General features: G+C 40.4%; 2 protein-coding genes across 7 annotated transcripts in view; both read right to left on the reverse strand.

Annotated features, from left to right (window-relative positions):
* The window catches only part of baiap2b (BAR/IMD domain containing adaptor protein 2b), a 58568-nt gene extending 55764 nt beyond the window's left edge, over positions 1-2804 (reverse strand). For 3 of the 6 annotated variants that reach the window (XM_026915066.3, XM_026915070.3, XM_053238716.1), the window contains exon 1: positions 2510-2804. In XM_026915066.3, coding sequence (XP_026770867.2) covers positions 2510-2581 — 72 coding nt within the window. In that variant the 5' untranslated portion in view covers positions 2582-2804. The remainder of the gene's footprint in view (positions 1-2509) is intronic. The other 3 variants (XM_026915069.3, XM_026915065.3, XM_026915067.3) reach the window with 2 other exon arrangements.
* Positions 2805-6201: 3397 nt separating this feature from the next.
* chmp6b (charged multivesicular body protein 6b) lies at positions 6202-14540 on the reverse strand. The gene is made up of 8 exons (XM_026915798.3): positions 14304-14540; positions 12565-12674; positions 11760-11847; positions 10032-10118; positions 9713-9778; positions 9364-9444; positions 9146-9209; positions 6202-7565 (listed from the first exon to the last, which is right to left on the reverse strand). The coding sequence occupies exons 1-8, from the start codon at positions 14364-14366 to the stop codon at positions 7510-7512; spliced, it is 615 nt and encodes a 204-aa protein (XP_026771599.1). The 5' UTR covers positions 14367-14540; the 3' UTR covers positions 6202-7509.
* Positions 14541-15206: the final 666 nt, after the last annotated feature.

Here is a 15206-nt window from a genome sequence, read left to right on the forward strand (position 1 = left end):
CATCCTCATTGTCTCCAACTGGCACTGCCAGAGTCTGTCTCTTCCAAATCCGGCACCCAACCAAGGGTCAAAGCGGCAACCCTTCACTTCCAAACAGATCTACACTGTGTCCTTGCTACAGAGCTGAGAGTGACAGGCAATAAACAGAAATAAACCAATCCCCCAAACCACCTCCAGTCCACACGACACACACAATCATTCCTTCAGTACGGACTCATTAGCTCAGCTGGCACTGCTTCTTTCCAATAATCTCTAGAGTTCACAGCAGGCTGCCGAAATAACGATACCGAGGTACATCCTGCACAGATCGATCATTCCCCCACTGCCACTGATCAGACGTTACAGTAGCGCGCTGTAGGTGTCAGTCAGCACCGTCTACAGGGAGCATCGTGTTTAAGCATATTTCTAAAGGTCTGTGATGATTTCCTGTTTGTGAAAGGCACTTAATTAAATTTGACAGGGAAAAATAGCTTCAGATGCACTGGGATCCCTCCTGGTTAGTTATGGTTGCTTCACACTGATTGATTACACCAGCCTTTCTTGGCAGTAGTAGCAGGAATAGACATCTCAGTTTCTCAGTTCAAACTATATCTTTCCAATTTGCAGAAAAATGTATCATTGTGTACACAGAGAGAGAGAAAAAAAAACAACTTTTAAAAGCTTTCTATCACAGCTTGCAGCAGTGTATTCCCAGCTCTGTGTTCCACAAGCACTTCTAGCTACAAAACCTAAACTCATGACTGTTTTTTTTAACTAAACTTTAAAAACCACACTTGACGTGAATGTGCCAATGCGACTTATCAATCCAAGTATCTTAAAGATGCAGTATGTAATGTTTAGAGCCCCCTGCTGCTTGTGAGGCAAATCGCAAGTGCAAGAAAAAAAAACAAACAAACATTGACAAGCCTTCCCTTTCCTACCACCCTCGCCCCACATCCCCTGTTAAAACTACTGTATGTATTCCGCATGAGCTACGTGTAAAGGAAGAGAAGCAGTGCTGACCAGCCCTGTCTCATATGTGGGCGGAGATGATGTCAACACCGACCAAATGCAAACAGAAGCCTGAAGAAGAAGAAGCTAGCAAAATCTACTGCATTGCAGTGATGCGAATCATAGTTTTGTACATGTATCTTTAAAATGATAGAATTCTAACAGACCTAGAAACAACGTTAAAAATGACAAACCTCACCTTTAACCTATTCTGGGCTATTTGAATAACTGTGACTAAGTACAATTCAGCATATTATCTAAGTGCATCCAACTGCACATCTTGAGCAGAAGAGCACAGAAACAAAGCAGTTATTTGTTACAGAACTGAGTCCAGAGCAAACTCATCAACACTCCGTTCCCTGCTGACCACCACGACCGTGACCCTTATCGGATCGGCACACTTCCCTCCCCCTCAGACGAAATAAGCCTCATGTACAGGGTTTAATAGCTCTGATACTTAAGTCCCTACCCAGATGTCCACAGGATTGTACTAACATGCCTCATTAGGTCAGCCACAGGATTTTGGAGGCACTGGGCAAGTGGGTTTCTATAAAACAGCCACAAAACAGCAGAGAAGAGTTTTGTAAGAAAGTCCAAAAAAAAAATCTGAAGAAGAGCGTCCGTCCTGCTCAGAGTCTGCTAGTCGGTAATGTGGTTGGATTCAGACACGCACTGTCTATCTGATTTACACAGTCTCGTCTCCGTGCTTTCTAAAGAAAGCTCCAACAAAACAGACAAGTGTGTGTGTGTGTGTGTGTGTGTGTGTAGCCTATGCACAGTAGCATTACACACCCTAGATAAAATACTATATTGCACTTATATCACTACACTGAAACAACCAGGATCTACAATGTTGCTTGGATCACTAGGGAAACACCTGCCTGGAGTATCTGAGATTAGTCAGAGAGGATTCACTCACTCAGGTGTACTGTTACCAACCCGGCAGGTGTGTGTGTGTGGGTGTGTTCAGTCTGTGGCAGTAGGCTATGTTATATCAAGAACTGACCAAGTCTCAGGGAACAATTAAAAAAAAGACCTTGCAAGTGCACACTGGCATTTCATTTTGCAGTTACAGAGGTAGCATGACATGAAAGGAGAAGATTTCACTGCAATAAAAACTTACACCAAAAGTCACAGGTTCTGTTTTCACAAAACACACCCAACTATAACAAAGCTCTCCATATGGGGGGCATACACACACCCACACACACTCACACACACACACACACACATACAAACACAAACACATACACACTCATACTCACACCCACTCATACTCACACTCATACTCATACTCACACTCACACTCACACTCCCACACTCACTCATACTCATACTTTCTCACACTCACACACACTCACACACACAAGCACACACAAGCACACACACACTCTCTCTCTCACACAAACACACACACTTACTCATACCCACACACTCTCACACTCATACTCTCACATATTCACACTCAAACACACTCACACTTACTCATACACTCTCACACACTCACACACACACTCACCTTGTAGACATTCTCCGTTATGCGGTGCACCTCGTCGGCTCGGGACATCTTGGAGGTTCCAGTCACAACCATGGACAGGAATTTATTTCCCACTGCGAGACAAACGACGGCGTGACAGAGAAAACTTCAGCTGTGAGAGAGCAGAGCAGAGCAGAGGAGTGCTGCAGTCTGACACAGAGACACTGAGCCAGGGAGAGTACCGGCCGCTCTTTTTTATACGGAATTCTCTCTCTCTCTCTCTCTCTCTCTCCCGCCCTCTCTCAGTGTGTGCCCACGCGCGGAGGAGAGCCGGCGCGAGACAGCTGATGTCGTCACTGAGGGATGCTCTCCCTTCGTCCGAAGCTCCGCCCAAAGCTCCGCCCACCACCGGGAAGCAAACCATTCATGCGGAATTGCTCTAAGACACTGGCGGATATGTTTATTTATTTATTTTAGGAAGAAGAGAACACACAGATAGATAGATAGATAGATAGATAGATGGGGGCACGGTGGCTTAGTGGTTGGCACATTTGCCTTGCACCTCAGGGGTTGGGGTTGGGGTTTCCTATCTGTGTAATCTGGTTTCCTCCCCAGTCCAAAAGACATGTGTTGTAGGCTGATTGGCGTTTCTACATTGTCCCTAGTGTGTGTGTGTGTGTGTGATTGTGCCCTGTGATGCGCTGGCCCCCCATCCAGGGGGTCCCCTGCCTCATGCCCCAAGCTCCCTGGGATAGGCTCCTTGCTACCCCATGACCCTGTGTATATCATCAGTACAGAAACTGGATAGAGAGATAGGATAATTCTTCTTCTTTTCTTTTTTTTTTAAACAAATAATCAAATATGAACTCATTCTTTATCACCTGAGCTTAGCTTACCTTAGATGAGATCTAAGATTCATGCGGAAGCTTAGCTTACCTTAGATGAGATCTGGTATATAAAACACACTGTAAGTGTACCTAATATGCACTGGCCATTTTATCAGCTAGACCTAGCACTTTGTAAATTTATTCATTCATCTTCAGTCATCTTGCTTTATCCTGGTCAGGATTTAATGGATGCTGAGAGTAACAGTGGGCCTAAGGGAATACACACCTCCAGTCCATCACACAGCACCAGGGACATACATCCACACCTAGAGATGATTTAAAGTAGCCTATTCACCTACTGGCATCTTTTTTTAGGAGGTGGGAGAAAACCGGGGAACCCAGAGGGATCCCACATGGATTCAGGATCGAACTAGGGATCTTGTAGCACTCTATCCCCTATGACACTAGTAGATGCTGACTCGGTTCAGGAAAAACTGGACATAAGGCACCTACCAGTTGGTAGGAATACTGTAGTTTCCCACAGTTTGATAGCTCCCCTCCATTAATGGAAATGGACCACCACAGGACCCGCTGAACACTGCTACACCTGATACATTCGGACCAGCGCCACACACTACCATGGCAGTGGCAGTGCTGAGAACGGTCCATCACCCAAATCATATCTGGTCAATGGATGTCCTGTATGGTGGTCACTTTCCATTCCTGAGTGTGCAACCTGTTCGTAGAGCCAGGTCGATGATTCTCCTTACCACATCACTTTTATGACAAGAAGTGCAAGCCATGTTTTTATCCATGACAGAGGATCTGTAGGATGAACACATTTCTCAGCGTTGCCATGAAGTCAGTAAACTAATAAAATTCACATTGATATCTCGTGTCAAGTGAATGATTTTTTTTAAAGTACCATTATTTGGACTTATTTTGGGATGATGACACAGCTAGGCTATTGTACTACAGTATATCCTGTACAGAATCCATCCCACCCTTTTGTGTACCATTTTAGACATGTGGGCTGCATTCAAAACCACATTCTACAGTATTATATAAAAATATACACCAAGAATAGATTTCAGTGCTGTAGACTATTGTTTTAAGAGTGTAGCATGGTTAGTGAAGTACTGTGCGGTTTTGAATGCGGGGATGATGACTGAATAGCACAATAAAGCCTAACCCTAAACCTGAGCTGTGTGCGATAGATGTGTGTGTGTGTGTGTGTGTGTGTGCGCGTGTGCGTGTGAGTGTGCGGGGGCGAGGAGCGGTGCTGAACACGCAGCATTCACAGCATTGCGGATTCCTGGCGGAGGTGGTGGAGCGTGTGTGTGTGTGTGTGTGTGTGCGCGTGTGTGTTTGTGTGTGAGTGATGTAGGCGAGGGATCCCTCTGTACTTCTTCACATCATGACGGATGAAACCCACGCAGAACACGTTAGCGGGGTTTAATTGTGGGTTGCACGCACAGGCGTTCCTCCTCTCTCCTTCTCTCTCTCTCTCACACACACACAGACATGCACACGCACACATTGGCCTTTAAGAATGTTCCAGTCTTTCCAAATTTAAAAGGAGGGCGCACATTTTAAAGGTCAAGGAAACTCGGCTACTGTAATGGACCATCCTGCTTTTGTTACTATCCAGCTACAGCTTTAGTTCTTGTGAAGACCTTCCTTCCATTGGCAATTATTAATTCACCTAATTAATGATGCCTACAACCCCAACCTATCCCTAACCTTAACCTCAGTAACCTAAAGGAAGCCTTTTGGCTCTTTCACATTCTTAAATAAAAGCTGTAGTTTTTGTAAATTAAAAAAAAAAAAAACATGCTGTGGGGGACCAGCCAAATGTGCCCACAGGGTTAGAACTGTCAGACAGTCCTATCCTTGTTGGGACATTAGGGAAACTTATTAAAGGTCAAGCTACCATCCTGCTTTTGTTACTATTCAGCTACATACACAATGAATTGACTCTGCATCATTGTGGATGTCTTATCTGGTGTCTGTTAACACAAAGGCGCAGTGTAAATAACGGAGCTGCAAAATGATGAGGGATCAGTAGCCAGGATTAAAGGTTGTTCAGCATCATTACACAGCAGTGAAATCGGATTAAGTCCGAGGCAGTGTTGAATCTGAACTGCTGTGGATGACATTAATACCTTGTGATGAGACAGAAACTGTGCCACATAAACAGACAATAGTGCAGGACCAAGAGGAGGCATATACCCTGTTAACAATTATATTTTAAACAAATAGAGAAAAAGAATGGATCAAAGGTACTACAGACCCATAAGAGGTTTGATCAATACCATTAAATGCTTATGGAGCGCTTCCTCTTCACCATCATACGAGTTTCCCATGATTCCATGGGAGTGATTTATTACCCGCAGGTAGAAAACTTTGGTACCTGAATGAACATAGAGTACATTCTCAAACTTTCATTCTCTATCTGAATGTCATTTCTCACACTGGTAGCTCCATCAAGTATACCTGTATATCCTAAAGTTATAATCATAGTTAAGGTTCAAATCATTGCTTCTCTAAAGCACACAAACTTGTTCATTCCTCTGAACTTCATTTGTCTGTAGTGAACAGTGAAACAGTCAGCTAAACCATGGAGGAACCACTCAGGCCACCCTCTGACAAAGTTCTCCTTCTGGCCCCATCCCAAACACAACTAACCTGCCTCCATATCAACCACCGACTGAGCAGGCTTACTCACAACCAGAATTATTCACTAACACGGCACTCTAGAAACTTGTACTTTAAAAGAAAAGAAATACTAACACCCTCAAATATCTACTCATGATGGAAAAAAATCTCCGAAGTATAAAAGGCTGCTCTGCCCTCTAGTGGTCCATAACATCAGTCTTCAATGAAGCCCACAGCAAAATACAAAAATGATTAAAAATAATTTTATTGTTGCAAAATAACAAAATGAAATTGTATAATCAATCAGACCTTTAAGACTATGAAGAAGTGCGGGACAGCTCTGAGAGCAGCTGAGTGTAGTCCAACATGATAGAGATAACTCACAATAGAGAAAAAAAAGTCTATTTATTGGCTTGTGTATGCTGGGGAAGGACTAACTTTGGGTTTAAGATATGATTACTGTTTCTTAAAAAATAAACTCTGAGCCAGGAAAAAAAGGCTCATGTAAATCAGTGAGATAAAAATGAAAGTATGACAGCATTCATTGGCAATGTTAAAATGGGGAGCTTACTCTGAACAGGAATACAACCTTCAAATCCAACAGACGCAATCCTCCTAAAGCAGAAGGGAGTGCTGTAAGCACCTGTGTAGAGAGGTAATAAAGTGGAGGAGCTTTTACACAGTAATTAGCCTACAATTGTGACAAGATACTGATATAAGCCTCAGGTGCAGTTTATTACAAGTCCGGATGATAATTCTTCTGATGAAATTGTTCCCAATTTATCCAGAGGGAACAAACTGCCTTATACCTGCCCAGAAGGTTTACGTATAGGGTTAAATCAAAAAAAGACCTTGAAGGTAAGATTAAAAATATCGCCTGTCTGAAAAGGTTAATGATGACATATTTAGTTAACAAAGTAATGCTAGGAAAAAACAAACAACTTTTTCATTAGACCAGGCATTGAGAAATACACAAGAGAGAATCAAGCGTTTTCCATTGGACAGTGCGGTACGGCAAGAAATCAGCGATCCTGTTTTGTGTTATTTACTTTCATCAATTGACCTGTACCACAATTAAACACTCAGTTACTAAGCAAAACCAGAAATAGTGCTCACCATTGATTGGTCAGACATAATAGTTATAGAATTGTCACTTGAGACAGATTCCTATTTGAAAAAGAAAAAAAATATATTAAATAATATCACGACCATACAGCAGAGCGTAATAGGGTCTCTCAAAATTTCCACCAAGAGCAGAGTTGTCTGTCAATTCATATAAAACAACAAGTAAAAGGTCAGACCTGGAAACTCGGCTATCGCTGTATGGGAAACAAACAGTTCTAGGTTGGGTTTAGTAAGTACAGTACTGTCCAGTGGAAAAGCCCCATGTGATGGACCGTAGATCTAAAAGAAGATCTATGATGGGCCGTAAACGAAGCTCCCACGTTTAAGGGAATTTTCTTGAATGCATCTAGAAAGTTCCTTTTCTAGAGAGGAGTGAGTTGTCATCTACACCCAGGAGTTACAGGAACAATATAAAAGTGCATTGGCGAAGCTCTACAAAGCCAACAGCTCTCTCTCCGGCTTCTTCTTCACCCTTTCCTTCTCCCGCTCTGAAACAATTCCAAAGGGTTAATATTATAATATAATTTACAGTTTAGCATAATATTAAAAATACATGTAAGGTATGATAACGTTGTGTTCCCTGAAGGTCACTTCAGATAGAAACACTAGCCTGAAAACTTTAAAATAAATACACTTAAGATCTAAAGAAAGCTTTTTAAGCACTAAAAGCATTCCCCAAATGTACAGAAACTTGTGTGTAGTCCAGAGCACTTCACTGTCACTGGGAAATAATAGACTGTTTTACTCTTCCGTGGCTTCTTGTCAGTTTTTTTTAAATGCTGTGCTCTACATCCAGCAATTTGATAGCACATACTGTCTCTTCTCTCTCTCTTCAGTGGTGCATAAAATGGCAGGATATGAAGTATTAATCTCCTCTACCATCTCCTGGCTAACCATTTTCTTGTCCTGATCAGTCAGGTTGAACCAAAATTTACCCTTTATGCTGTCATTTCTTTCTTCTAACCCAGCTATAGGGTTTGTATATAGGTCCAGGGGTGCTTTTGAGTTATGAGATGTCAGCAGTTAAACAGGCTGAATCCTGAACATACACCTTAGGGTGAATATGGAGCAGTTGGAAGATGAGAATTCTGTTGGAATTCTGCAATTCTGTCAGTACATACTACAGAAATTAACTGTTTTACATTAATGCAATTATCATAAGTCATGCTTCAGATTTGCTGGTACGATTAACTCCTACTCCTTGCTAAGTGTTACTCTGAGAACTTTAATAACACATTTTTACTCTCAGCTTTTAAATAAGATTTTTTTTTTTCGGTCTTGAGTGGACATCTAAGACTATTTTTAACAGTAAGTCTTTTAAGCTTTAGACATACCAGTCCAGGGCTGATAAAATACATGTGTGGGTATTAAAGCTCTGATTAACTGTGATATGATGTAAATGCCCTCTCCAGACAGCACATCATCCAATAATTGGTTTCCTTTAGATGTTCCCCAACTACAAAGCCACTGTGACACTGGGGTATAGTCTGCTAATTAAGAAGGCTGTTCAAATTAATACTCCAGTTATAAGTCAGTTAAACACTACCCTCTAAATAATTTATTATGTCCATAACCCTAAAAGGATAATTCCTTTACATTCCTCTGAACAGTTTAATGAAAAGGCTGTAAAAAGAAATGCCAGTTTAGCAGATATTGTATGTTTTAATTTCTGAATACAGCCCTTGTTTATGAAAAGCTGTTGTATGCATCCCAAATGCTGGCAATACCAGTGAAAATGACACAAACAAAAATGTATAACTGTTGCTATTGTGACGCTTTCTGTAATTTTAATGGAAGATGCCACGTCACGGCTTTGAGTTAAAGCTGATCGTATAAGTTTTCTGCTATGGAATAGTTATGAGGGCAGAGGACTGTGCTTAGTAGTTCTTCAGTAACATGACAAGCTGCTGTACAGCTGTTATGACATTATTGATAACAGGAACTTGTTTCACGGATATGTCGCAATATTAAATGCAACTAGAAACAAATAAAAATTAGAACTCATCACATGATATTGATAATTTTCCTTACATGAGGCGTGTGTGTGTTACAGAGTGAGAATACACACCTGGCTCTTGATCTGGAATCTCTGGTAGTTGCTCATCAGGCACCTCAGGAAGCTCAATATCTCCCTGAACCCACATGCACGTTCGTGCGCGCACACACACACACACACACACACACACACACACACACACACACACATAAACAGAGCGAGATAATCAGACAATGCAGAAGACACTAAGAAAGCAATTCAATTACTTTAATAGACACACAAGCACATACCTGAGTGATAGCCTCAAGCTCTGCTAATACCGCATCCTCGTCCTCTTGTGTCAGAGAGCCCGCCAGAATGTCATCAATTTGCTGCACACGGGAACAAATCCAGCAGTTACACACAAACATAATCAGTTACGCAGTTGTTCTTTAGTGGTGAAAAACTAATAAGTGACTTTCATGCTTACTGAAACTCAGATGTACTGTATAAACCCAAAAACAAAAAAAAAAAACAGCAGAGATAACTGACCAGCTTGAGTCCAAAGCAACACTGGGTGAACAGGTCACAAGGATGGTCAGACATCTCATCTCATTCACGATCTGAGCAGTAACATGACTGCGGAATTGAGACACTCACCCTCTGGTACTCAATAGATTCCTGGGTCTCATCCATGATCCTCTCCACCTCTTCTATGGACATCACCTGCATTAACAAGACGAAGAGGATTAAAACAGGGAACACAACTCATCACTGGTCAACTGAAGAGCATTCTTAAAGTCCAGGTTATATGATACTTCTGTACCAGTCAGCCAACAAATAATCCCACAAAGAAAAAATGGGCTACATTACAGATAAATACAATTAAAGTAATATGTGTAGGTTAAGTCTCAAAGCAATAAAAGAAGACTGAACCTCACTGGCACATTAAAATAAGAACACACGAGCCAATACATACCTCATGCATTTTCTTTAAGCAGTCATTGCCAACCTTCAGTCCTTCAATCACCTTCGCCTCTATCTGTGCAAACTCAATGTCTTGAACCTGGGGGAAGAAGCAGAATGGTTCCTATGATTTTCTGTATAATGATATACAAAAGGTTATGATTACTCAGATCAATAATACACAATTAATGGCAGGATGGACATGGTGGTCTGTAAAATAAAGGCTTCGCCTTTTAACAGGCATGCATAACATGCCTTTATAATTTTATGATCTATATTTTGGCTGTTCCCAAACTAGCCACTACAGCTGATACAACAGAAGCTTGTATAGCACTTTTAACAATGGACATTGTCACAAAGCAGCTTTACAGAAATAAATAGATTCACGGGGGAAAAAAAAAAAAAATAAAAGATATATTGTAAATATGTGAATTTATCCCTGTGAATTTAACCCTAATGAGCAAGCCAGAGGCAATGGGGGCAAGGAAAAACTCCCTGAGATGATATGAGGAAGAAACTTTGAGAGGAACCAGGCTCAAAAGGGAACCCATCCTCATCTGGGCGGAAAAGATGCCCAGTGCAATTATAAATAAATCCCTTCTATTATTATGTACTATATGGACAAATAGTGCAATTGTGCAACCAATAAATTCATCACAGTTTTTGCAAGAAGTCCGGTTGGTTAAAATCTATCCACCGTCCACTGATGGAGTCCTGAGTACGAAGGTGCTCGTGGCAACCGCAGCCCCAAAGCCACTACAGCAATCCCAGTCCCAAGCCATTACAGTACAGCTCCCCATATGCCCATTTGTAATGAGGCAACGTTTTAGGGGTGTGCTTGAGTAATCGAACGTAGTGTTGCCAATTCCCTGTGTGAGTGTTTGAATACTGAAATTGCAATTTGGACAATCATTATGCTGAATCACAAGAGGTTGTGGAAAACATGATATCACTAAACTTACTTAGAGCAGTGCAACTGAATCACGTAAGCATCCTGCACAATCTCTTGATCCATCAGCAGAACAACATACACCACATCAGCTTACAAATGGAATTCAAGTCATGGAAATATGTAAGAAAATATACAGACAGTCAGCTTTAGAGAACTCGGGAGCTGTTTTTTTCTCTCATTTTCTCCCCAATTTGTTCGCCTGCCAATTCCCACCCACCAGTAAGCTCTTCACTAACATACCACACCTACCAATGAGAAAGGTTGAAGGCTAACAAGTGCTTCCTCCGAGACACATGAAGCCAGCCAGCTGCATCATTTAGAACTGCTACTCATGCTGCGTCACAGGGAAGCACACAGAGTAACACACACAGCCAAAAACTGGCTAGTGTTAATTATATGCCATCCCTCCCACCCAGAGAACATGGCCAATTTTGCGCTCTAGGCTCCCGGCCACAGATGGCTGAACTTGCGATCTCCTGATAATAGAGTGAACGCTTTTCTGTTGAGCCACTCGAGAGTTGTGTTTAGAAAATGAAATCCTCTTTTAAAAACTTAAGAGGAAACACTAGAGGCTACAACACCTCTAAAACAACAAAGCTGTGCTGACACTCAACAAATGCACTGGCTATAAATTCTGTTCATTATTTCTATGTAATACTTTTGCCAAACACAAAATAGGTGCTACTGATCAAGAGGAAAGTTTAGTTGTAGTGGAAGAATGTTTTTACTCATGTTCATATCAGCCAGATTCCTTTTATCCACCTCCGTACAGTTATTACGTTTATTTACCATGCGCTCCAGGTTGCTTATCTGGTTCTCAGTCTTGTCCAGAAGTTGTTCCTGGAAGCGTTTCTTCTTCAGCAACAGGAGAGCTTTTCTGGAGAAACACAAAATATTTTCTTTCTTTAACATGGGAGACCTTCGTGCCTGAGTACATCTACAATGCAGGTAGAGCCACGGTACAACTAGAACTGCAGGCACCAATGACACACCACTGGCGGCCATCATTGAAAAGTCATATTTAGTTCTAGATTAAATACATGTGTCATACGGTGAAAATTGTTTGGCTAGACTTCTGTATTTCAGCACAATGAAGACTGATGCGAAACAGGACAAACAGGAATGTGGACAGGAGAGAAAAGCACGCTCATAATTCAATGCAATAAGTATTACTGGCATGACCATTACAGCAGTTAAATCCATCAGTCATCTCTCTCCTATCACACGACAGCTACCAAGGTTATCGCATGCTTCCTCCGAGGCACGTGAAGCCGACCGCATCTTTTCAAACCTCTGCTTATGCAACATCAGGGGTTGCATAACACCCCCGCAGGTAAGCGCTATCCGCCCACTTCTACATGCATAAGAGACGCCTGTGATTGGCTAGTGACGCTCTGATTGATAGGGGAGAAAGAGTATGCAACCCCCCCTCTGAGCACAGCCAATTCTGCTCTCTTGGGCTACCAGCCACGGATAGCTGTGGCATCATGCGGATTCGAACTCGCGATCTCCGTATGACAGGGCAAACGCTTTTCTGTTGCGCAGCTACAGTATCGCCAAAGCATTTAAATGACAAAGACATGTTTATACTCACTCCTTCTTGCCATCTTTCAGCAGCTGCTTGGCCAGCTGTCTCTCCTTCTCCAGCTGCAGAGTGATCTTCTTCTGATACTGCTTCAGTTTATCTCTCTGCTGCTTCAGTTGCTGCACTCAACAGGAACAAAATGACTTACATGTACTTCCTTATAGATATAAACTCAGTGTGTCGATTATTGGGTAACCCTGCCTTGTACTTTCACTCATCAGCCATTTTATCAGATAATCCTACCATATAAAAGCACTGTGCAGGTAAACAACTGCTCACTGTAGCCATCCCTGGACTACCACAGGACCATGGCTGATTTGATATTATTTAGGTGGTTAGCTTATTTATTTATTTATTTAATCATTCTCTATCCCTTTGTCCAATTCACACTACTACTGTGGCAAGATGAATGGTCTCTCTGCAGAGAATGGTATACTGCTCAAATTATATCAGGTATATATTTAATAAGTATGAAATAAAGCACACAGGGAAGGAAATAAAGCACACGGTTACAGAAAAAAATTACTGGTGCCAGGATGGTGTGATGCGCCCCATCACTCATACATGTTAACCATTTATAACGATTTTGTGTAGTGGAAAGTCCACGTGACTAGATTACTTCATTTTGATCCCTTATATTACAGCAGCCATAAACAGTCATTCCCTCATCAGCATCTTTTTCTCTCTCGAAGTTAATAAGACAAAAGTGAAGACTTTCCCATGGTGGAAAACTTACTGACGGTTACAAAGCACCGACACTGGAGACTTGTTCTGTAAATCTGCAATAAATGTCTCCATATCGATGATTATACATTTTATCAATGATTATACATTTGTAATCAGTTTATTATCAGTTAGGTTTAGATTATGTGGTACGTCTGTCATGTGAATGAGCTGTTACTATAGAAATAGTTTAGTAGAAATGATTTGTGTTGAAGACAGAACTGCAATCAGAGCTGCTGACTGATCAGACTCGAGAATTCGACAGCTGTGTGCTGTAATATTTAATAATATTTAGAATTAATAATAATAGTAATAATAATAATAATAATAATAATAATAATAATGGATAATATAGATACTACAATTACTACCATTAGTACTACTACTACTACTACTACTACTACTACTAATAACTATTATTATTATTATTATTATTATTATTATTGTTATTATTATTATTTTTAATACAAAAAAGACCTGTAGCTAACTCCTGGATCAAATTTTCCCTCAGTTAAAACAATAATTTTAATTTGAAGCACAGCTAATGAAAACTGAAAGTTAGGCATCCAGCTAGACCTGCCCTGCTAGCTAAAGAAAGGAAATGAAAAATGAAACTAATTTAAAGCTTTCAGAAACAACACTACAGATGACAAAGTGGGCATTTATGAAGTCTACAGCACCACAGCTACCATAAATAAATAACTAATCTGTAACATTAACATTACATTTTCCTCAAAGTCATTTTCATCTTAAGGCAAACCACTCCCAGGTGACTAGCTACACCAGCTACCAGAAAAGCTAAAGCATATCTTAGCTAAAATATTATCATGATGATGTCAGTTAAAAAGAAATAAACAACATTCCTACCACTACAATAAAATATATATATATATATATATATATATATATATATATATATATATATATATATATATATATATATATATATATAAACCCTTTGCTAAGTGTTATGAGACTAGCATGTTAGCTGTTATGAGACTAGCATGTTAGCCGGCGCTCCTCACCAAAACAGCTCTGTCCTGTTCTGTGACTCGACTCCGTTTCTTTTTGCCAAAAATATTTCCCATTGTGATGCAGCATCCCGCACTGTCTCCACAGACAAGACTTTATCAATTATTAAACGATCAAAATCCCATTTTTTCTTCAGTTTAAAGCTAGCTGTAATGTATTATAGCTGCATTAGCAGTGTGAAGGCGGCGTTTGAACCAACCACAGTGCTGGCTGAGCGTGGACTTCAAATGAAAAGTCTCAGGCACTTAAGGGGAATTTATGATTATATTTCAGATGTAGAGTCAAGAAACAAGGGAATGAAAGTTTAGAAATAAAGTTCTGAAATCTAGATCCAGCCTCGTTTTCCAAAAGTATTGTTCAACTGTTTCCTTCAAATTTTAGTCATAGAAATACAGCCTAAACTAGGAAAACCTTCAGACTCTGTGATGTTTACTCTGACTCCATCTGCACTACATATGCTACATTCAGTATTTTCACCAAATATTTTACATCTAATATTTGTTCTCATGTACTCTGTTTGCTATGAAAAATATTTAAATAGGCACCAATGAACTAGCATGAACGATGCCTATCAAGACAGTAGGCCTGTGCTGTAATAAATAATAATAATTTTGGACTTTTTATTTTTTAGGGCTGTCACCAATCCCCTCCATAAAACCATTAAAGACTGTTTTTAGATGCTTCAATCACTAAAGTCAAGTAAAGAAGGAGAATACATACTAATACATATCTGAAATAAGTAGTGAGAAACAACACTACAAAAAAACCTTATCTTTACACGTTTCACTATTATTTCTTTATTTCTGCAGTTTCTTATACTGCATTAACTGATAAAAACTGTTAAAACTGTTTATATTACTGTGTTATTTTGTGTATGATACTCACTTGTCCTATGT

Source organism: Pangasianodon hypophthalmus, chromosome 12, assembly GCF_027358585.1.
Source record: "Pangasianodon hypophthalmus isolate fPanHyp1 chromosome 12, fPanHyp1.pri, whole genome shotgun sequence".
Classification (NCBI taxonomy): Eukaryota; Metazoa; Chordata; class Actinopteri; order Siluriformes; family Pangasiidae; genus Pangasianodon; species Pangasianodon hypophthalmus.

Excerpts from the sequence above, each read along its gene's own strand:
- chmp6b (XM_026915798.3), bottom strand. The coding sequence starts at position 14,366 with ATGGGAAATATTTTTGGCAAAAAGAAACGGAGTCGAGTCACAGAACAG. Across the intron at positions 12,675-14,303 it reads AACAGGACAGAGCTGTTTTG|CAACTGAAGCAGCAGAGAGA; the intron begins GTGAGGAGCGCC and ends TGTTGAGTGCAG. Across the intron at positions 9,210-9,363 it reads AGCTTGAGGCTATCACTCAG|GGAGATATTGAGCTTCCTGA; the intron begins GTATGTGCTTGT and ends ATGTGGGTTCAG.